The sequence below is a fragment of the Sarcophilus harrisii genome, chromosome 3 (genome assembly GCF_902635505.1).
Source record: "Sarcophilus harrisii chromosome 3, mSarHar1.11, whole genome shotgun sequence".
Lineage (NCBI taxonomy): Eukaryota > Metazoa > Chordata > Mammalia > Dasyuromorphia > Dasyuridae > Sarcophilus > Sarcophilus harrisii.
In genome coordinates, this window is record NC_045428.1 from 540118602 (window position 1) to 540143388 (window position 24787).

The 24787-nt window shown below is 36.7% G+C and overlaps 1 protein-coding gene across 1 annotated transcript in view; it reads right to left on the reverse strand.

Annotated features, from left to right (window-relative positions):
• Positions 1 to 24787, reverse strand: part of CLSPN (claspin) — a 36398-nt gene that overhangs the window by 8604 nt on the left and 3007 nt on the right. The window contains exons 2-14 of the mRNA XM_031962132.1: positions 17489 to 17618; positions 15376 to 15854; positions 14088 to 14243; positions 12228 to 12305; positions 11941 to 12013; positions 9740 to 9848; positions 8619 to 9211; positions 6737 to 6934; positions 5500 to 5726; positions 4120 to 4310; positions 3070 to 3134; positions 1176 to 1375; positions 365 to 519 (exon numbers count right to left, since the gene is read on the reverse strand). Coding sequence (XP_031817992.1) covers positions 365 to 519; positions 1176 to 1375; positions 3070 to 3134; positions 4120 to 4310; positions 5500 to 5726; positions 6737 to 6934; positions 8619 to 9211; positions 9740 to 9848; positions 11941 to 12013; positions 12228 to 12305; positions 14088 to 14243; positions 15376 to 15854; positions 17489 to 17618 — 2654 coding nt within the window. The remainder of the gene's footprint in view (positions 1 to 364; positions 520 to 1175; positions 1376 to 3069; positions 3135 to 4119; positions 4311 to 5499; positions 5727 to 6736; positions 6935 to 8618; positions 9212 to 9739; positions 9849 to 11940; positions 12014 to 12227; positions 12306 to 14087; positions 14244 to 15375; positions 15855 to 17488; positions 17619 to 24787) is intronic.

Consider the following 24787-nt stretch of genomic DNA (forward strand, 5'->3'; position numbering starts at 1 on the left):
ACAAGGCACAGGTTTCAGTTCAAAACAAGACAATTAAAAAACCCAAATGTCAAGTATGATAGAATCCTGTTGATCCTTACTCTAATGAAATAGTGACCATACAAAACAGCAGGAAGAACAACCATGTGTGCAATTCAAAGCTAGCCATCAAAGAAACAATCCCAACAAAGACGATTTACACATTATCTATCTGCAGAAGACTTTGTTCAAACTTGCAGAGCACAATCCTAATGGTCCACACACCTTCTCTTTCTCAGAAGTCTGCACTCAGCACAGATGGAGTGATAGAAATTCACTTTATTTTTAACAAAATCAAGCGGCACCCAACCAGCATTCCCACCCACGGGAACATAAGACTACCTACCCATCTGCATCTAACAGTTGGCTCTGAGTGTCATCTTCCAAACAGAACTGGAAGTCTCCTGCTCCCAGGAAGAGAGTTTTCGGCTCCGGGGAGGCGTTATACAGCTCCTGGGAATCCTCTATGGGAAGGGAAGGCTCAGACAGCTTCCCTGAACTCTGGCAGCAAAACAAAACCAAACAAAAACAAAACGTTTTACAAATGTCACTCACCACCATGACAACAACAGAAGCTACTATATGAAACATTTATTCCACTCCCAGGAAATTACAGTTGAAGAAGACAACGTACAGCAATGAAAGGAAGACACTTCCAAAATGAAGGCTGATTAGCTGGGGCTCATTTGTGATGAGAATGTTGGGGTGGTGAGGAGGCAAAAAGAAGACATTTTAGGCTCCTCAAGTCTATTCCACAAATATCAAGCACCTACTATATGCAAGGCATGATATTAAATACTGGGGAGACAAAGACCAAAACAAAATTGTTCCTGCTGTCAAGAAATTTACATTCTACCATGGAAATTAAGATGACATAATTAAGTACTAAATATCTATACAAAGAAGGAGAAACTGCTGGTAATCTGGAAAGGCCTTGAATAGTAGCTCTTTGACCGCTTAGGCCAGGGATTCTGAGGCTGAGATAAGGGAGAACTGAGACACTGAGGGGACCTCCTGTGTAAAGGGCAGAGAATGTCTCCAAATGTATCCAAACTAAGAAGCAAATCTATGGAAGTCAGCTGGCTGATTTGTTTGTTTAGTAATGAAGTAGAGGAAACTGAGATAGAGAAAATAATGGGAAATGATCACCATCTTACCTTGGAAGTCGAGCTCATCAAACTTGCTCGAAATAACCCAGGGGAGGGGGATCGGAACCCCCCCAGCCCAGGGGGGAAACTAGTCCCACGACCTGACTGCTTGTTGCAAGGCTGATAGGGAGCAATCATGGAGCCGATCATCTCAAAGCTGCTGTTGTGGCTGCTCTCCTTTGTTAGCAATGAGCATGAATCATCTTCTTCTAAATAAAGAGAAACAGCTTATAAGTACATTATCCTCCAAATAGGATAGGGGTGGGTCTGTTTGGAGCCAAGTTGAGCTGTGAATTAAACTGTCAGGTAAAATTCTTGACAATCCCCACAAATTACATGCTCCAATACATTAGGGGAAGGTAAATTCTTGGGTAAAATATTGAAGCCCTAAAAAAAAAAAAAAATCTACAATTACAGATTGTAACTTTAAACCAAAAGACTACTGAAACTTCTTATCTCTTCCATGAAGTTGATCAAAAAGGCTTCCTTTCACTTTGCCCAACCTGGACATGTTACTTCCATGACTATTCTCCCCTATTCGTGCTTAGCTATGACCTCCATATGATGCAAATATCTCACTAGCATTCATATAAATCAATCAGTACCCCTAGGTTACCTACTATGTCCTACAATTACACAAAACATGAAACAATTCAGGTTTCTGGAATTTTGACAAAAACACAGAATCTCAAGAGTTGTAACTACTGATGTTAATTGACATATTTGTGAATGAGAATTCTAATTCATGTCCTCCAGGCTATTGGCTTAAATAGGGGAGGATGGATAAAAAGAAATTAATAGTGTTTAAATGATTTATTTCAATTCACTAATACAATTAAAATTTTCTGGTTCTGAAACTGGTTAGGAAAGTATTGTAGCTTGAACCCCAGCTCAATAAAAGATTCAAAATTTGAGTACATTTAAAACTTTATTATGATAAAAGCTTCATTTGCTGTCATGTCTACCTATCTTTATAGTGTAAGAAGGGTCCTGGGAAACCTAGTTAAATCCAAATTGCCCCATTGTACTCCCTATAAACAATCTAGCCCAATCTAAACAGGAATCTCCTCTGCTTACAATATCCTCACTAGTGATGGGTAACTCACTATTTCCCTGAGGCAACCGATTCCATTTCCGGATACCTCTAATTGATAAGAAGTCTTTTCTTATAATGAACCAAAAATTTGTCTCCTTTTACCTTCCATTCATTATTCTGACTTCTTGAGCCAAACAAAATAAATTTAATCCCCTTTTCACATAATGACCCTTCAATACTAGAAGAAATTGTCATGCCCTTAGGCGTACATGATCTCTAGACCATTCTGGCCAACCTCCTCCAGACTTATCAATATTCTTTCAAGTGTCCAGAATTGAAAGCAATTCTCCCAATATAGTCTGACAAAGGACAGGAGAATTAGTCTCTTCTTCCCCAGGGTACCATGTGTCTCTAAAAGAAGATCAATATTGTATTAGCATTAGTTTTTTTGGCTTATTGAGCTCCCTTTTAAAACCCTGTCTTTCATGTTTTTGTTTTGTTTGGATGCAATCGGAGTTAAGAGACTTGCTCAAAGTAACACTGCTAGTAAGTGACTGAAGCCAGATTTGAACTTCCAAACAGAACTCTGTTAGGGTCCTCCTGATTCCAAGACCAGTACTCTATCCACTGTGCCACTTAGTTAACCCAAACCTTCTTTTTTATGCCTTTCCTATCTTCAACTTGTGCAGATGATTTTTAAAAACTGTATGTAACACATTCTCATGCAAAAGTATCTGTCTTAGCCATCTGAAAGACTAGTGTCCAAACAATTGTGTTTGGTTAAGTTGAATATGGTCAGAAATTAATACTATTCTCTAGGAAGCCCAGGCCTAGCAAAGTTCTAAAAAGAAGGAATCAAGTACTTACCTAGTTTACTAGGTCTTTTGCCTATACTTTCATCAGTCTCAGATTTTTCTTCAGCAGGATAGTATCTACAAAATAAAAAGATGGGGTCAATAATGACCTTATCCTGAATCTGCCCAACAGTCTGAGGCAATACATAAAAGTAAATAACCTTGATTTCAGAAAAGTCTGGAAAGACTTATATGAACTCTTGCCAAGTGAAGTGAATAGAACCAAGAGAACACTGTATGGAGTAACAAGAAGATTATGTGATGATCAATTGTGATGGACTTGGCTCTTTTCAACAACCAAGTGATTCAAGGCAATTCCAATAAACTTGGGATGGAAAATATCATCTGCATCCAGAGAGAACTAGGGAGACTGAAGGTGGATCAAAGCATACAATTTTCACCTTTTTTGTCATCATTTTTTTTCCTTTCTTGTGTTTTTTCCCTTTTGACCTGATTTTTTTTTTGCTCAGCATGACAAATGTGGAAATATGTTTAGAAAAATTGCACCCATTTAATCTATATCAGACTGCTTGCTGTCTTGGAGGGGAGGGAGGGAAAGGAGAGGAAAAAATATCTGGAGCACAAAGTTTTGCGAAAGTAAATGTAGAAAACTATCTTTACCATGTATTTGGAAAAATAAAATGCCATTAAGAGTAGGGGGAAAAGGAATTAAAAAAAAAAAGAGTAAATAACCTTAACATTTCAATAGCTTCTAAGAGCAACAGAATCCTTCCATATTATACAATATTTGGCGTTCAGAAGCATAAGTGAGACATCAAGAAAAGGTGAAAACTCATTCTTCTTTTTTTTTTTTTTAGTAGCATTCTATTTTTCCAAATACATGCAAAGATAGTTTTCAACATTCACCTTTAGAAAACCTTGTGTTCCAAGTTTTTCTCCCTCTTTTTCCCTCTTCCCCCAACCCCGAAGACAGCAAGCAATCCAATATAGGTTAATGACGTGCAATTCTTCTAAACATAGTGAAAATTCATTTAGAGGTTCTTTGGTCCAGCCAGAGACAATTCATGAACAGAAATTCTATTCCCTAAGCAGAATTACTTACCCCATTTTGGAAGAGCTGTCTTTGAACAGGAGCAAGGTAGATTCCAAAGTGGGAGGCTTAGGAATAGAACTACAATCAACAGCCTTGAAAATTTCTGTGCTGTCAATAATGTTCTCCTTATCCATTTCTTTATCTTCCTCTTTCATATCCTTGTCTTCTACCTCTTCATCATCAAGAAAATATTCTCCTGTCTTTACAAATATCACCGAAAAAGAAAGAGAAAGAGAGAGCAAGAGTGCAAAATATTAGCTTGAAGAATAGTTGTTTTTTCTTCTTATAGTTTAAAAATGCAACTTGAATTGCCTTTACCCTGAGCCAAGGCCATAATAATTTAATCCTTGCATTTTCATGACACTTTTTTATACACGTTATCTCATCTGATTGTGTATAACACTGGGAAGCAAAGGAAAGGGAAGAGAGATTGTTATCTATAGCTTAGAAAAAGAGGATTAAAACACAAGAAATTAAGTGATTTGCTCAAGATGAGAACCTTGGAATATTGGCGGCTATCTAGCTCCATGTCCTATCACACAACACCAACAGGTAGCTGGTCAGCAAGACTTACTTGAGCACTTCCAGGTTCAAGGAACTCACAAGACAAGTCCTCCAGTTCATCAGTTTCAAGTCTTAGAAAGCTCTTCATTATTTTAAGCCTTAAAGTGCTAAAATTTTTATTCTTCTAGCTCAGCCCCCTAAGGCTACAAAAAATAAATTTAATGTCCTTCCCAAATAACCACCTTTTAGATACTTGGATCCCCTCTAAGTATCCTCTTCAAGACATTAAACTAACTCAGTTGTAAAATAACCTTCCAACTAATGAGCTAATGCATATAAATTATTATTGCTCTTTGCAGAAGCTATAAAGTTCCATGCTGAGGGGCAGGGAGAGAAGTTCCCTCAAGTTGACCCAGGAGAGCCTCTCAGCCTTAAGATTTCATTCCCACACCCAGGAAAGTCAGCAATTACAATGGTCTAAGTGGCTTTTCCCTTTTATTCTAAGAACAGAAAGAATTAACTAAATCACTAAAGGAGAGCAAAAGCTTAATTTATACAAAGGGGTCTCAATGTCACTTTTACATTCAAAAATAGATACCAACAAAGTAGAGTCACAGTTGAGGTTCTGAATATTGTAGGTGTTCAATAAATGGTGCTGACAATTGAAAACCCTGGAAAATAGCCCTGAGAATCATGGAACGGTCTATGCTGTCACCTCAATCTGGGCAGTTTAAATCTCTTAAGTAAGTGAACATGCTTATTATCTTTCTCTGGCAACAATGCCAGAAATAATATCTTCCGCCAGTCTGATTTTCTTTCTTTCATTAATCATGACTTAGTCAGCAAGCATTAAAAAGGTGACAAAATTACACAATTGCCAGAGACCTCCTGATTGCCTTCCTCCTCCTCCTCCTCCTCCTCTTCTTCTTCCTTCTCCTCCTCTTCCTTATCTGATTCATCTGTCATCTCCTCCTCCTCCTCCTCCTCTTCCTCTTCCTCAAACCCATCCTCATTATCCAGCTTGAACAACGCCTGCCGCTTCTGGCGCTCCTCAAGTCTTCGGAGTTTCATTGCTTCCTGGAGTTTTGCTTTCAGCACCTGTAGCTTCTCACCTGAGCAAGTGAGCAAGAATGAATTATAAAAATACATTAGACCCCTTACAGTGGAGCTTATATTTATAAACATGTAATTCCAGGTAACTAGGTTCGTGTGGTAATATTATTTCTAAAAAGAAAACTAGAGTCTCTGTTGCTTTGGGCCTTTCTTCCTTTGGTAAAGGCAGGGCTTCTTAAATTGATGCTTCACTTTCAGACAAAATTAGTGAATCAGAGAGTCCAAAGAGTCACAGAATCATAGGGTTGGAAAGATCCTGCACTTATCTAGTGCAAGCCCTACCTGATGCAAAAATCTTCTTTATGGTATCACTGACCATGAGTTTAATCTCTTCCCAGTAAACTGTGAGCTCTTTGAGGGGAAGAATTCTTATTATTCTTATTATAAACTGTATCCCCAGGTCTCAGCACAGTGCCTGACAAATAGTAGACAGAATCAGATTGGTCAAGGGGAGAACCTTCAAAAAAAATCACCAATTCTATTACCACACTTTAGCAAAGCATCATATGAGAACCAGGCCAGAGATATTTTCTAGTGCACAAAAGTTCCAGGGAAAGAGGTTTACAGTATAAGGCTAGTCGACGGTTAGCTGCTGTCATTGGGGGTAGGTGACTCCAAAGGACAAGAAACAAAATTAATCACCCTGGAATCAACAGAAACAGGATTCAAATGAAAGCAGATTGAGAGGATATTGTACTATTCCCTTAACAAAATTAGCAGAACAGATGAGGTTGCAATAGAAAGAGGACTAGACTGGAAGCCAAGAAACCTAGGTCTGCATCCTAACTCTGCCATTGAGCTCACCCTATTACCTTGGGCAAAGCACCTCCCCAATTTTACATGAAGCTTTGGATTCCTCATCTGTAGCCTAGATTATCTTGAACTCTTAGAATCCTTTAACTCTGATATTCCAAACTTCCCCATTGCAAGACCACCATAGCATCAAAGAACTGCTAACAGATGGCAGTTCTTCTTTAGAAGACCAGAAACATAAAAACTCCATAAATACCTGGTTTTGCATAGCTCATTCCATCTAATTTTTCTGTAGCCAAAGTCAGGGGGACCACATCAGCCTTCAGCTCTTCCTTGCCATCCGCACCAGTCTCCTTCACTATAATGTTCAGGTTCATTTTTCGTTCAGACACAGTTTGGGCCTTGGCTGTGGGACATGCGTGCTTCCAGAAACGTTCCTTTAAAGCTTCCAGTTCTAAACAAAACCCGCCCCCCCAATCCTTTGTTTAGTTTTAAGCCCAAAGGGCTTCTTCACCAATAAAGAGCAAAACCATCAACAAATTTTGTTGAGCAAGAAATCTTGCATAACAGATATGCTCAAAATTTAGTTAGCAGTCAATCTACTCAAGAAAATACTGGCAAATGGTCAAATCCCAAGTACTATGAAATAAAGAACATAAATCTTAAACCAGGACTAAACTTCCTGGTTTAAGCAGAACACTAAATTTTTATTAACTCTACTAGGTCATAACATTATTATTTTTATAATCATACTGGTAGAATAGGTGCCTGGGAGATACCCTAGCCTTGACCAAGCTCTACACCAAAGTCCCCCATTTCAGCACCACAGCAGCTATGAGAATTGGCTTTTTTTTTTTTTTTTTGGAACAGCACTGTATTTTTATTTATTATTAAATATTTCCCAATCACATTTAATCTGATTTGGGTAACATTGGGGAATGTTTAGGGGTAACATTTAGGGAATGTTAGAGACACGGTTCTCTGATTCAGTGTGTTTGACACTTTTTCCCTCCTCAACTTTTTCCTCCGCAACTAAGTAAACCCCTGGTGTCTTTACCCTTTTCCCCTTTCCAGCTTTCGCTGTCTTCCCCCATTGGACTATAAGCTCCTTGAGAGCACAGATTATCTTGCCTTTTTTTATTTTTATTTTCAGCACTTTGCACAGTGCCTGGCATATAGCAGTCACTTAAATGTTTTCTGAATCAACCCAAAGCAGCACTGTGGAGGTAAGGGGGGTTAGAACAAATCTTTTCTGAGGCTTGTTATTGTTGTTTGTCCTTTGTTCTCAAAGACAACCATGACATCAAGGAAGTAATGCCATGATGTGCAAATGAACTGGATTTAAGTGAGGGAGAGCTGAGCAAGGTTACTTGCCTCACTTTCTCTTCCCCAGCCATCTGGTCCTGTGGCCAGATTCAGATCAAGATGACAAGAGATGGCCCTCTTTTAAACTAACATCTGTTTGCTCTAAAGTGGGAAAAGGGTCCTGGGACAAAACACAAATGGCTCCAGGAAATATTTAGAATTACTTTCTCAACTACCATTGATACTATCTTAGCAATTGTCTATATACAATTACCTATAAATCTCTTCAGAGTCCATTAAGGACATTTCCCATTACTGATACACTAAGAAATACATTTAGCAAACTGACTTTTAATATCATAATATTAAGTAAGAGTGTCTTTAAGAGACATGCATAACAGTAACTCAAAACTTATTCTTTCTCCTCCCATCCTTCAATTCAATCTATTACTGTATGCAGATACAATATATACTCAATATTGGTTTTATATTATTTTTTTGAAAGTATACTCTTTTGCTTTGTGCATATGAATAGTCTTCTACTTTAGTAAGGATTTGTATGTATGACTGTGATATTCCCAGACTCCTCAATGCAGAGTCAAAACAGCCTCAAAGATCAGTTAACAAGATAGCATTTTCTTCATAAAACCATGGCTTCCTAAAATAAGATTCCACCTATACCTACTAACACTTGGGAATTACCTATTAATTTCAGTGATTCCCACTTCCCCATCTATAATCAAAGATATATGAGAGTTGTTTGCATTAGCTATATCCAAAATGGAAGAACAACTGCTATTCAGCAGAGGGGAAGGCCTAGATTAAAGGATTACCTTTATTGGGTTCAGGCTCGTCAAGAGTCACAAAAGAATCTTCATCTGCCCCTAGCTTTGGCTTAATGGAGAGATCTACTCCCAGTCGCTGGAGTTTATCCAGGAAGCTGACCTTCCTTCCTTTTTCTGATGTAATAGTGGCCTTTCCCACAGCTTGTTGCCTGCTGTCATCTACCTTGCTCTTTGTTTTGTTAGGATCTTGAGGCTCTTCTTCTTCCTCTAGAACATTGAGTTCAAGGGCCACAGGGGCCCTCAATTCCATCTGTGCTGGCTCCTTACTCCTGAAGACGCCAGATTCCTCCTGACACTCTGAGCTGTCCTTGGGTGAAGGGCTAGTAGGGGCCTCCACGAGTTCCTTCTGCCCCCGACCCCCACAGCGTCCTGACTCCTCTCTTGTGCCAGCCTCACCAGCAGGCTGGTCAGCAGAGTTGGCAGGGGCCTGGGGAGCTAAGGGCAGTGGGCTGTTCTCAGTTTCCAGGTCAGGGCCCGTCGCCATTTGATTAGAGCCTCTGGAGTGGCTGGTGCTGCTGATGTCACTTGAGCTAGCAGTGGTGCTGATTTCTTTACTGAAGGCTGCCTGATACTTAGAGGACCTGTCAGGAGGGAAACAGGCTGAGTGACTGATTCTCAGGGAGCCATATTCTCAATCTTTTTTTTTTTCCCCTGAGACAATTAGGGCTAAATGACTTGCCCAGGGTCACAGAGCCAGGAAGTGTTAAGTGTCTGAGGCCAGATTTGAACTCAGGTCATCATGACTTCAGGGCTTGTGCTCTATACACTGTGCCACCTAGCTGCCTCTCAATCTTTAATAAAAGACTTTGTGATTATTACTTCACATGATCCATGACCCGGTAAGGAAAGCAAGAAATATCACCATTTTACGAGTGAATATGAAGTGACCTCCCAACAAGGATAACTCAACTAATACAAGGTCAAATTAGGACTCAAAAATCAGCCCTGCTGCCACTGAAGCCAGCACTCTTTCCATTAGAGTATGCAGCCTTTCAGCAATTTGGGGAATTTTTTATTTGGGGTTGAGAGGTAACTATTTACCCTAAAATCGGATTTCTCAAAATAGTAAGTCTAGAAAACCTAGACACATAAACAGAAAGGGCTCTTACTTCAGCAGCGCCATGGCGTTTCCCTGGCCGGAAGGTCGAGGCTTGCTTCTGAAGAAGTCATGAACGGTTTTGTTTTCAGGCATGTGATAGGGAAGAGAGAGGGCAGACTCTGCCGAAAGGGACAAAGCAAAGGAGTCAAAGACTGAAGCAAACCCACAGTTAAGTGTGCACATGAAACTCCATTAGCCAACAGTGAGTGGGTAAGAAAGGACATAATCATTCCAACAAAGGGAGGGCTGAGAACAAAGGATCTTCCTTATGGAGAAGTTAAGGTAACTGCAAATCGAAAAACATGTTCAGTTTATATTAAGAGACCAGGAATTTCACAATGGTGACTCTTTTCACCAAAGTTCCCTAGGCTTGAAGACCATGGAATCATGGGGTTCAATGATCTCAAAGACATCTGGTCTAATGCTATGTAAGGCATAAATTCCCATTACAATATGTTTATTTAGCAAGCAGTTATCTAGTTTCAGATTAAAAATCTCCAGGGATGGGGAACTCACTATCTCCTAAGATAGACTGTCAGATTTTTAGTCAAGAGAGCTCATTTAGACTTTTTCTGATTATTAGAAAATTCTTTCCTATGCTAAGATTAAAATCTGCCTTGTGTAATTTACCACAGTAGTCTCTGAAGCCAACCAATCTGATCCCTTTTCTACTAGACAATCTTCATATACTGAAAGATGATGATTATTTGTTCTCTTTAAGTTTCCCTTATCCAGGTGAAAAATTCACATTTTCTATAATGATTTCTCACTGGACAAGTAACCTGGTCACATGCCTCTGGGCATTCTCCAACTTGTTAATTTTTCTCCTAAAATGCAATATTCAGAATTAAATCTAATACTAAGATATGGACCAACCAGAATACTGACCACCTCCCTCCCTGGTGCTGAATACAATTACACAGCCAAAGACAACATTAGTTTTTTTTGCCAAATCACATTAAACTCACAAAAAAAGACCCAAGTCTTATCCCAGACTTGTGCAACTGGATTTTTGAATGCTAAATGCTTTTATCCCTATTATATGTAATATTATTAGATTTGGTCATTGTTTCAGTCTGTTAAAATCCTTAAGAATCCCAATTCTGTTATCTAATGCCGAAGTTTACAGATTGTCCCCCCACCCAGCAAAGAATGCATGCATGTGAAATTTGCATATGCATGTAAGAATGCAAGTGTAAAGTTAAAACTATTTGTGGGAGATGGATTGAATTGAAAAGCTATACCCCATATAATGTGGCACACCTAGGACAATGTACTGGCATGCCCTTTGGGAACTACTGATCCCAATGAACTATAGCTTATATAAAATTATTTTTATTTTTATTTTTTTGCTGAGACAATTAGGGTTAAGTGACTTGCCCAGGATCATACAGCTAGGAAGTGTTAAATGTCTGAGACCATATTTGAACTCAGATCCTCCTGACTTCAGGGCTGGTGCTCTATCCACTGTGCCAGCTTGCTGCCCCTAGCTGATATAAAATTAAAGGTAAGAGATCATATTATTCAACTCTTTCCTTTCACAGATGAGCATACGGATGCACAAAAAGCTTAAATGACTTGTTTAGGTCACACAGCAAGTAAGTAGCAATATTAAGACCAAAATCCATTTTTTGATTCACAATCTTGAGATTCAGGTGACCTAAGTTTCATATCCAGGTCTTTATGCTTATCATATAATTATGGGCAAGTCACAGGCTTTGTGAAGCTATGGCGTATGTAGAAAGAACACTAGATTGAGATTTAGAAGAAAGAGGTTTAGATTTGAATTCTAGTTTTTACTAGCTATATAATCTTTGGTAAGTCACTTAAATTCCCTCTACCTCAATTTTCTCATCTGAAAAAGACAAAGTAAAAATAAGTCATACATGCCAGGAATGGGAGGGAGTCTTGCAAATATTATTTGTACTCTCTACCTCACAAGGTTGTTGTGAATGTGCAAAGTACTTGGCAAACTTTAAGGTGGTAAATAAATGTGAGTTATATGAATTACTTTACTCTTCCTTCCAGCTTCATGCTGTCTACAAACTGAATGCACCAAGTTATTGATAAAAATAAAAATACTGAGCAGAACAGTGGTATAAACTAAATTTAAACCTAATAATGTCAGAAACATCCCTTGAGCCAAAACTGATTTTCTTACAAAGACTTCACTTGTGTTTTCTACAAAGCACAATGCATTAATATCATTACCTCGAATAAGGCGTTGGCTCTCACTATGTAGCCTTTTCATAGCTTCCTTACTTAGCTTGGCCGCCTTTCTCTCCTTAAAGAGAAAAGAAACTTATGTTGGTGCTTTAAATAAAGATGGATGCTTCTTCCTGAAAGAGGCTTCTTTTTCTAAGAGAACAAGGAGAAAAGGGAAATGGGGATAGGGGAGAAAGGGGCAGGAATCAGGACAGAATAAACATGAGGAGGGAGAAATGAACAACTCACGGGAAAGAAACCAAAGGGAACATGGCTTCTAAGTATTCCTTCACCTTTCTTATCATTCCTTTTGACAGCTCCTTTTCATCTTCAAATGAACAGCCCCCACTTTCCAAAGACAGCTCCTTTTTCTAAAAGACAAGATAGCAAAGTAATCATCTAACAGAGAAGAAATGACATGGTACAGGGAAAAGGCCCCAGATTGGGTGTCAAGAGGCTTTGGTTCTAGTCCTAGCTCAAGCATGAACTTGTTATGTGACTTTTGGCATATCAGGGTCCCTCTCTCTGGTTGCCTCCTCTGTAAAAGGACGTGGACAGACCAGGTAAGTGAGGGAAGTGAGGGAAATAGGTAGTGCAGTAATTGGAGCACCAGGTCTCAAGTCAGGATGACCTGAATCAAATCTACCAGACAATTACTAGCTGTATGACTCTGAGCAAACCTTTAACCTCAGTTTGCTGCAATTTCCTCATCTGTAAAATGAGAATGATGATAGCAAACACCTCTCAGAGTTATTATGACAAACAAAATGAAACAATAACTGTAAAATGCTTAGTACAGTACATGGCACACAATAGGCTTTATTATCCATGTTAATTATTACGGGTTAGCTATTAGATAGTCTCTAAGAATTCTTCTGGGCCACACATGCTGTAATTCTCTTCTGTGACTAAAGGCATCAAATGTCTAAGTGGGTTGAGAAGATATTTCTTACCAGAAAATTTTGGCACAGATATGTTTTTGTGACTCCCAGTGTACTAGACTGTCTTCAGGTTGAATTAATTATTTAATAGATATAAAATCTCCAAAGAATGTCAAGTTGCTTAGATTCCAGACATTCATTAGAAAGCTCAAAAAACAAATCTGGTGCCCTGAACCAGGCTTACTATGTAATTAGCATTTGATATCAATTCCCCAAAGCACCCCTTCTCCATATGTCTCTTATGCTTCCAAGGAGATCAGAAAAACCTCTAGCAGGCAACATGGTAAGTATATAGAATATCTGACTTGAAGCCAGAAGATTTGGATTCAAATTCATCTGATTTTATTAACTCCATAACCATGAGCAAGCCTGTTTTCTTTATAAAATGGATATAATATCTATAGTGCCCACTTCTTACCTCACAGCAGTGGTGTGAGGTCCAAATAAGGTAATGTTCTGCAAAGGGCTTCATAAACTTTAAGGCTATTTATGACAAGCTAAGTGACTTGCCCAAGTTCACATAGCTAGTAGGTGCCACAAGGAAGAATTCAAGTCTCCTTCACTCCAAAACTGATTCTTGTCTACTATGTCATGTTGCTTCTCAAAGCACTCTATGCATGTCAGTAAATATCACTAGTGCGTCTGTTTTAGGAGGCTTAGATTAGAGCTGTTCTTCTTGCCATCTCCCCTGGGTTCTCTGGCAGTTGTCCCCTTTTGACCTTACCTGTGTGTCTGATCCTGTTTCCCCTATTTGGATTCTTTGTTTTTATTAGGAAAAAAACCCAAAATCAACAGATCTGTTCCATCCAAGGTTGTGAGCTTCACACCTCTGGCTGGAATTCAACACCACCTTTTGACTGTCTCCTACCAGGATATGTGTGATTTATAAACCAAATTGGGGAAAACATCCTAATGACCAGTCTGTTCCTATGGAGAATTTTAACATTTTTACAGAATCTGAAGCAACACTTGCTATCAGTCAATCCTAATATGGCAATACTACCTCAGCCCCACTTTCCTGACGGGTTAGCATGTCTGTCACCTGTACAACAGTTTCCAAAATTAACAACCGCTAAAAAACCTAAATCAATCAGCAGATGATTTTCTTAAGTTTAAAAAGAAAATCTTTATCAACATCCAACTCTAAGCTAAGGAGGAAAAACAACAATTGGGAATGATGGGAAGGCCTGGTTCTATTAATCCTTTACTTACCTTGTGCTTTTTGACTTTGCCTTTCACAGAAGCTCGTATGGATTCTAATGATTCTTCATCTTCTGGTGGGAGATCTTCCTCCAAACCAGTCTCAAAAAGGTCACTATCTCCAAGAAGACAGCCACTATCATTGAAAGGTTGTTTGGTTTCATCTTCCTGTGTAATGTTAGCAAAAAAAAAAAAAAAAAAAAAAAAAAAAAAAAAAAAAAAAAAAAAAGCAAAAATAAAGCCTATGTTCTTCATTTTAACATTTTACATTTTAATAAATCAACATGTAACATTTTCTTTTGTTTATTCATTTAAGATTTATGCCCCATCTACCTCTGAAAAAGATTTTGAGGTGATCAAGTTAATATTCTGAAACAGATAACAACTGACTGCTAGAGTAAAGAATTATTTTAATTAGTTCACAACACACATCCAACCTAGGTAGAACAGAAAGTTCTGTCTACAAACAATTGCCCAAAATTAATGCAGAAATTAGTGAGGACTTTTTGAAAACTGAATCTTTTATATTGGGTGCTTTCTTTTAAAACTAATTAAGGCTGAATTTTGACTAAGCAAACAAGATCTCTAATTGCTGGAAGCATGCTAATTCACATGAGAAGTATTAAAAAAATCCTTTCATTTCAAAGTTCACTTGCATTCTTCAAATCAAACACTAATTGTCTATTATGTTAACTGCTCATATTTATATGGCACTTGAGAGTTTACTAAGCACTTTCCTTAAAACTATCATGTGATTTAGGAATTATTTCCTCCATTGTGCAGATAAGGAAACTGAGGTCCTAAAAGTTGATATGATTTGTCCAGTGGTAGAATCAGGCTTAGGGCAGCTGTGGTGGTGCTGTGGCTGGAATCTCTTGGAGTCTATCTTCCTAAATTCAAATCTGGCATCAGACACTTACTAGCTGTGTGATCCTGGGCAAGTCACTTAATCCTATTTACCTTAGTTTCCTCATCTGTAAAATGAGCTAGAGAAGGAAAAAGCAAATCACTCTAGTGTCTCTGCTAAGAAAATTCCAAATAAGATCATAAAGAGCTGGACATGACTGAACAACAACAAGAGTCAGGATTAGAACCTAGGTCCTGTGATCCTAAGTCCAGTTCCTTTTGCACTATCCCTTCTGTCTCTTTATGTTGTGCTAGGTCATGAAGGGAAAAGATATGAAAAACATACAGTGCTTGTCTTTAAGAAATGAAAAATAAATTATGGACATGGGTAATTAAAATACAAATTGGATATATTAAAACATTCTAAAAATATCTGAATGACCTTTAAAAATACCTCATTTTTATTTTCCTTTTTTTTCAGCCGACTAATCACTTCCATCCTTTTGGCTTCTTTCTCAAGCCTTCTCTGTGACCTCCCTTTTGTTTTCCCTTCAGTATCTTCTTTAGCTCGAGTACATTCTTTGAACCTTTTCCTAGCACCTGTTGGCAAGGTCACAGACTCTGGGGATTGCAAACCCAGATCCAAGCTACTTTCAGCCAAAGGAATCATCATCCGGCTGTCAAGGTTCTTCTGATATGGTAGCTCCTCAGTGTCACTCTCATCACTGTCTTTCAGAGTCTGATAAATCTTTCGTGCTTTCCCTTTTTTCCCTGCATATATGTTTTCTTTATTCTCCCCACTTTCCAGTTCTGCATTGTCATAGTCAGACTTCTTAGGAAGGACATCTCTGTCCTCTTCTTCACTGTCACTGTCCTGCAGGAGAAACTTGTTACGTTTCAATTTCTTACTCACAAAGATCTCTTCGTCTGAGTCTGGAATAAATGAAAGATAAAAGAATGTTACTTGGTCACTTGGACTTGTCCCCCTCCCCCCTCCCTCCAAAATATTCATCTGTAGAAATGGATGGTTTGATGCATCAGAGATTTATTTCAGCTTGTGAAATCTTGCAACTACCACTAAAGGTTTATTTTAGCACAGCAAATCGAGCCTTATCCACATTATGAAAACATTTTCCTGAACCTAACATAGCTTCTACATATTGAGAAATGTAATTATCCACACTTTAACAGCTCAGTGTAGAAAACATTTCTAATCTGTATGAAATTTTACAATTCTGACACTGTAGCTGGAATGAGTTCCTCCAAATATGTTTTGTAAATCATAGAATTTTAGAGCTAGAAGGGACTTTAGAGATCATCTAGTACACTCCCTCATTTATATAAAAGAGGAAAACTGTAACCTAGAAGGGGAAGGGCCATGGCCCAAAATTATATAAGTTAGTAGTAGAGTTGTGACTAGAATTTAGGCCTTCAGATGCCCTAATGTAATCTCTATATTTCCAGCAAACTAGCAAATTGCATATGGGTATTCTCCAAATGGAATTACACATTTAATCTCAAGTCAACTCAATTCAATTATCAAGTTTGTGCTATTGGGCCCATTACTAGGAATACAAATACAAAAATGAAATAGTTCCTGCCTTCAATGAGCTTGTGTTCATTGCACTAGAGAGACATGGCATATACCAAGGAAATTTGGTGCAACTTAAGGATGAAAAGCACTAACAACTGAGAGAAACAGGAAAGACACTGCAAAGGAGGAGCTCTCCTGAGCTACATTTTAAAAACCAAAACCAAAACCAAACCAAAACAAAAATACAAAGGAGCTGCTAAATGGTGCAGTGGATAGAAGATTGATTTTGGAGTCAGAAGGGCTCGAGTTCAAATTTGGCCCCAGACACTGAAAACTTTGTAGCTTTGTGACTGGGCAATTTCCCAATTGCCTTGCAAAAAAAAAAAAAACACCAAAATTTGAAAACAAAACAAAACAAACACACCAATAATTTGGGGGGAAAAAAGAAAAGACAAGGATTCTGATGGACTGAGTGAAGAAAGGAAAGAATTACAGGCATAGAGGGCAAAGAGTTTGAGTGAATACAAAGTCAGAAGACAGAATGGAGAGTTTAATCCATATCTAGGAGTCTAGTTTAGCCAGAAGAAGCAAGATGTGAAACAAGATTGGAAAAGTGAACTCAAACCAAGTTGTAGAGAACTATAAATGGAAATTTGAGCAATCTATTTTATCCTAGAGACAACAGGAAGCAAGTAAAGGTTTGGGTCAGACCTTCTGCTGTTAGAAAATTACTTTAGCAGCTATGTAGAGGATAAATAGAAGAGGGAAGACATTAGAAACAGAGAGACCAACTGGGGGTTACCGCAATAGTCTAGGCAAAAGAGAGCTGGAACCAGGGTAGTTGCAAGTATGACTAAAAGAAACATTTAAGAAAAGATGGGCAAATAGAAACAACAGGATTTAATTAATTAAGGATAACTGGGAAGAGAATGATGTCCTCAGTTAAAAAAAAAAATAGTTAATCCTGTCCATAAAGTAAATGAACTCTGGAAGTTTTACATGTGAAAACAAGGGATCAAATAATATTGCAAACCTCTTTCAATCAGGGGTGTGTTCTTTGTGTTAGAATGTCCTGGAGACCCTGTTTCACAGCTGCTCTGCCCACTGTCTGAATCAATTTCTTCCTTTGTGTTCAATTTGGGATCTTCAACATTTAGGTGAAGCTAGAAAATTGGAATAAATTTTAAATTAATTTGTTAACAAACTGCTCTCCTGACAAGATTACAGGTAACAGATATCCATACAGATATTGTAATGTTGAATTTATAGTTAACTGTTAATAAACTGTTAGTGAAGAAAAAAGTTTAGGATCACGACATTGAGTTAAGATAGCAACAATGAAAGTTACAATATGGTAGAATAAAAAGGATATCAAATAATAGATAACAAAATATATGGTTAGAAATACAAAACATAAGACAACATAAAAACCAAACCCCACTCAATTTGATTTTGGTACATAAATAACCAGATATCTGCATAGGCAGAATTCATCAGTTTTGTCCACTTGTGTTCATTTTTTTTTTTTTTTGTATGATTGGTAAAGCCTACCTATCATATCAGTTGTGAATTCCATATTTTTCAAAACGCTGCTACATATATATGCTTTCACCAGCATTAGCACAAGATGAAATCTGTTTGTGAATGAGAGCAAATGCCTATGACTATCAGTATGATTTCAAAATCCATGTATTGACTTCTTGGTTTACTGTTGTCTGGATGCATTCTATTCTTCTTCATTTTTTTTAGCCAATAAGCTAAAATTTATTTTAAAGTTTAGTTTAAGTCTTCCCAAGCTTCTCAGAATTCTTCATACTCATTTCTCAAAGTATGGTAATATTTCACAAGTCATATAATACAGTTTATTCTTTCCAATCAAACGATTAATTATCTTGTTTCCAGCTTTTCGCTACTACAAAAAGAGTTGCTATGAATATATAGATGTATATTGGATCTTTCTATCTTTTACCTAGGCAATAAGACAGCAGACTGGATAATGGAATAGAACATAGACTCATGAAGATCCAAGTTTAAATGTTGTTCCAGGGTCTGCCTTGCTATGTGTTTTTGGGCAACTAGGTTAGCAATCAAAAATGTTTATGTGAATGAAATAAAATCACCCATAAAATGGAAAATGATAGACTGAATTAGAAACTAGATCCCAACATTATGTTGTTTACAAGAAAAATATGTGAAACAAAGATATACATCATAAAGTTAAATTAAGGGGCTGAAGCTGATCTCAAACAAAACAAAAGCAAAAAATAGATCTAATTTTAAAAGACAGGCAGGAAAACTATATTTTGCTAAAAGGTACCACAATGAATTAATATCAGTACTGAACATATGTGTACCAATGTCCATAACAGTTACATTTTTTTTTTCCCTGAGGCATTTGGGATTAAGTGACTTACCCAGGGTTACACAGCTAGGAAGTGTTTAGTATTTGAGACCAGATTCTCCTGACTTCAGGGCTGGTGCTCTATCAACTGTACCAACTAGCTGCTCCCAACACATTCTTAAAAGAAAGGTTGCCAGATACAGGAAAAAATAGACACTAAAATTCTAATAGTGGAGAAACCTCAATTTACCACCTCAAGTCTCCCTTCCTCCTTCACTTTTCAGCTTTCTTTTGTATGTTGTCTCCTCCCCATTAGATTGTAAGCTCCTTGAGGACAAGGGCTATCTTTTTTATATTTGTATCTATAAATGCTTAGTACAGTGGCTAGAATATAGTAGGCATTTAATAAATGCTTATTGGCTAAATGTATACTGGTTGTAAGCCCACTTCCTTTATTTTCTGGAATGTCATTCTAAGCTCTCCACTCCTTTAGGAAGATAGAATCATACAAGATCTAGCAGCTAACTATGGCTCTTTGGTACCTGAATTCTCTTTGGATGCTTATTGTACTTTTTTGTCCCTTGATCTATGGGTTCTGGATTTTGGCTATAATATTTCTGGGAGTTTTCATTTGGGTGTTGCTTTATTTCAGTATGAGACTGGTGAATTAATTTAATTTCTACTTTGCCCTCTGGTTCTAAGATGTCTGAGCAGTTTGATTTAAGATTCCATGAAATATGATGTCCAGGTACTTTTTGTTGTTGTTGTTTATGGTTTTCAGGTGGTCTAATGATTCTTAAATTACCTCTCCTCAATCTATTTTCCAGATCAATTATTTTTCCTATGAGACCCTTCACATTATGTTTTCCCTTCAGTCTTTTAATTCTGTTTTTTTTTTCCTTGCTATCTCATAGAGTCATTAACCTCCATTTGGCCAAATTTTCAAGGAATTAATTCAAGGAAATAATTTTCAAGGAATCATTCTCTTCAGTAAGATTTTGTACCTCTTTGTGTAAATTATTAACTCTTTAAATCCTTCTTTCCTTGTCCTTACTTCTTTTTCCATTTTTTCTCTCTAGTGCTCTGATGTGGATAAAATCAGAGTTAAGTGGCTTTCCCAAGATCACATAGCTAGTAAAAAAGTTAGATTTGAACTCAGGTCCTCTTAAGGCCAGAACCAGTACTTTATCTACTGCACCAACCTAGCCTCCTTATCATGTAGGTTCTAAAATAAATTTTTTAAAACTTTTTTGGGGAGGAGAAAAATTTCCCAGGAATTCTAGATGAACCTGTGTTGAAGCTTCATTTTTCTTTGTTGTTTTGCTAGCAGCTTTTTAAAAGTTAATCTCTTTTTCTATGTTTGTATTTCTATTCATAGCTATTTGTGGTCAGGTCCTTTTTTTTTGTTTATTTGCTAAATCTTCCAGTCTATTTGACTTAGGATTTTATGTTAGTACTAGACTCTGAATACTTATAGCCTGAACTTCTATCCTCTCCCCATCTTCTGGTGCTGGTAGCCTATAAACTCTCAGTGCTCTGAATGTGATGTGTGATCAAAAGGATAGAAGATGAGGTTCCTGTTTCCTGGCCTCCTGGTCTGAATTTTGTAATTTTCTGATCCAGGTTTTGATCTGTTGGTGTGGCCACAATTGGGAGTTTCAATAGACTGCTGCTGAATTCAGCTACAATTAGCCCATTAACAAGTTTTATAGGTTCAGAGCAATTGAACCGTGTGCTTCCCTTGGATCCAGAGGCAATACTCCACTCCTTGAATCAAAGCCATGCAGTCTCCATGTGCTTCCTAGAATTTGTTCCTTACTCAATACACAGTTAGGACCAATTCTCTCTCTTTCTTTTTTTTAATCAAAGCTTTTTTAATTTTCAAAACATATGCATGGTTAATTTTCAACATTGATCCTTGCAAAATCTTATGTTGCAGATTTCCCCCTCCTTCCCCTCACCCCCTCCCTTGGATGGCAAATAATCCAATACATATTAAAATATATGCTAAATCCAACATATATATACATATTTATACAATTATCTTACTGCACAAGAAAAATCAGAACAAAAAAAGAAAAAAAATGAGAAGAAAACAAAATGTAAGAAAATAACAACAAAAAGAATGAAAATGCTATGCTGTGGTCCACATTCAGTTCCTGTAGGAGCTCTCTCTGGGTATGATAGCTTTCTTCATCACCAGATCATTAGAACTGGCCTGAATCATCTCATTGTTGAAGATGATGATTGTTGAAGATTGATGAAGATCCATTAGAATTGATCATTATATAATCTTGTTGTTGCTGTGTATAATGATCTCCTGGTTCTGCTCATTTCACTAAGTATCAATTCATGTAAGTCTCTCTAGGCTTTGCAAAAATCATCCTGCTGATCATTTCTTACAACAGTATTCCATAACGTTCATATACTATAACTTATTCAGCCATTCTCCAGCTGATGGACATCCAGTTTCCAGTCTCTTGCCACTACAAAAAGGGCTGCCACAAATATATTTGCACATGTGGGTCCCTTTCCCTTTTTTTTATGATCTCTTTGGGATATAAGCCCAGTAGTAACACTGCTGGATCAAAGAGTATGCACAATTTGATAACTTTTTGAGCATAGTTCCAAATGGCTGGATCTGTTCACAATTCCATTAATAATGTATTAGTGTAGGACCAAGGCTGCTCCTTTCCAATATAGATCTATCACTTGGAACTGGTTAGTGAGCTACAGAGATGCCAGATAGTACTTGTTTCTGTATCTGCAATTTGTTGAGGGATCCCCTGGGAACTCTTCCTACTCCATGTTCCCTAAGCTGGTACCTTGTTTCAGCCCTTTTCACATATTCTTGACTAGCTCCCATCTCTAATCTGTCCTAGCTTAGAAAAACTTCATTCACTATGACTTTTTCTTGGCTTTCCTGTATATTTTCTAGATCTTTGTTAGGGTGATGTGAAAGGCGAACTACACTAATGCTTTCTCTCTATTACCATCTCTCAATGGTAACTTTGAAGAAAGCAATTTCTTTTGAATGATGACAACAATGTCACAAATTTAATTCAGACAGCTAAGTGATTCAATGAATAGAGGTTTGGACTTGGAATTTACTACCAATGTGACCCTCGCTAAATCATATCCTCTCTAGCCTCAGTTTCTTTATCTGTATAGATTGGGATAACAAGCTCCCATACCATCCCAGTGATGTGGGGAGGATCAAATAAAAGAACATATACACAGCACTTTGCAAAGCTTATAAAACTTTAGTAGTGTTAGATATTGTCATTTAAACCAGAAAACATTTATTAAATACCTACTATATATGAGTGCAAAGCATCCTTTCTGGTAGGTATTCTGTGGACACGAATTAAACAGATAACAGTATTCAATAGTATTTACTAAAGAGGATGTTAACCAAGAACAAACAGGTCACTGGAATAATAGCAAGAATTTCAGGGTTCCTTTTCCCAGTTCTGCTAAACAAACTATATGACACAGCCTGACTGACTTTACCATTCAATATCACTTTTTTCTTCTATTAAATAGAGGCACTGAACACAAGTAAGCCATCCTTCAGAAGAAATTTTGTGTTAGTGATAACTCACATTAACAAATTAAAAGTGATCAAGGAACTGACCATGCAATTAATAAGATTAGAAAATGGAAAAAATTGGCAAATCTAAACCAAGTACAAAAGGAGCAGTTTTGGAATATTAGAGAATAGAGAAAACAGAGAATAAAAAAATTAGAGTACTGATAGTTTTAAGAGCTGCTTTTTTGAAAAGGCTAATAAAATTGATAAATAATTAGCTAGCCTGACCAAGAAAGAAAAGAGTAAGTCAAATTACTAAAATTTAAAAAAAAAATGAATTTACAACAGAGGTAATAAAAAAATCATCATAACTCTGCTTGAAAAACTAAGAAGTCAAAGGAAATCATCTGTCCAAAAATATGAAATACCCACACAAAACAAAAAATAGAAACATTAAATCATCCAATCTTACAAAAAAGAAATCAAGCAAGCCATAAGTGAACTGCTAAAGAAAAAATCCCGAGTCCAGATGGATTCACAAATGAACTTTATCAAACATTTAAAAAGCAATTAGTACTTATGCTACAGAAAATATTCTCAAAATAGGCAGAAGTACCAAACTCCTTTCATGAGGCAAATATGGTCCTGCTACCCAAAGCAGGAAAGATTAAAAAAAAGCAGCGAAAGTGAACTAAATAGCAATCTTACTAATAGATATAATGTTGCAAGATTGCAGATAATCCTCACAAGATGCTAGTGGAAATATATGCATAAAATAATGCACTATGACCAAATGGACCTATATCAAGATAATGAGGAAAATTCACAGCATTGTAAAAGCATTTAGCATAATCAATTATATAAACATATAAAAACCATGATTATTTTAATAGTTGAAGAAAATGCCTTTGAAAAAAATAGTACTCTTATCTTCTGCGTGTATATGTGTGTGTGCGTGTGTGTGTGTGAGAGAGAGAGACAGACAGACAGACAGACACAATTGGGGCTAAGTGACTAGCTTAGGGTCACAAAGCTAGGAAGTGGTAAGTGTCTGAGGTGGCATTTGAACTCAGGTCCTCCTGATGCCAGGGCTTGTACTCTATCCACACTGCCTCTTCTAGATGTCCCAGTTTTTATCTTAAAAACTCAAAAAACACAGTTGGGGAAGAGCCCTGCCTATCATCAAGAACAAGTATTAAATGTAAACTCATGAAAAATTTTCTTTTTTCTTTTGCAATGAAGAAACTATAGTAGCTTTCCCAGTAAAAACAGGGGTAAAACAAAAATGGTTCTTTTCCCTACAATTAGTTTGTTTTAGAAATGCTAGTTATAGCAACAAATTAAGTGAACAAAATTAAAGGTAACAATTGTAATTGCAACAAAAAGAAGTCAAAATTATCCTTATTTAAATGATATAATAGCATGCCTAAGCCAAAGAATCTGCAAACACTACCTGCAAACTTTTACATGTAGCAAAATACAAAATACATTTTAAAATCATTAGCATTTCTATGTAGTACTAACAAAAATCAAGGGAAAATTCCATTAAACATACAAAATCAATAAACTATGAATTAAGCTACAAGAGGCAAGATTCCTATCAATACAACTACAAATATAAAACATACTTTACAAAAATAAGGAGATTTAATAATTAAAAACATACTTGGTATTCATGATTGATTTATGCAACTAGAATAAAAATGATATTACCTAAATAAATTTATATATTTAGTGTCATACCAAATTAATAAAGGAATAGCTTATAGAACTTGTCAAAATACTAATAAAAATCATTTGGAATGAAAAAAGTCTGGCATAAAAATGGAAATAATGAGGAAAAGTATGAATAAAGAGGGCAGAAAATCACTAGATTTCAGACTATATTATAAAGCAGTAGTTATTAAAACTATTTGGGTACTTTAAAAAAAAACACAGAAAAGTAGATCAGTAGAACATACTAGACAATTAAGTAACAGAAGCAACTGAAAACAGTAGCTCAATATTTGATAAACCCAAGAAAATAAATTTCTATAAAAAGAATTTCCTTTCTAACAAAGAATTCTTGGGAAAATAGTTTGACAAAAATTAGGGTTTGTTATTATCTTGAATCAAATACTATAACAGTTCAAAACTCAATACTCAATTTAAATGTGAAAAGTCACACCATAAAAAAATAAAGTAAAAAAATGAAATCAGGTACTTTTCATAACTATGGCTCTGGGAAGAACTCAACTAAATAAGGGATAGAGGAGATCATAAAAAATATGGACAACCTTCACTATTTAAAATTAAAAAGTTTTTACACAAATAAAATCAATGAAGATAGAATAAAGAAGAGAAACTATAGGTGGGAAAAGCATTTGCAACAACTATCATTTTAAAAAAAGATCTGTAATCCAATATATAGAAGCAACTGACACAAAGATTTAATTATCAAATTCTTAATAGGTCAAACA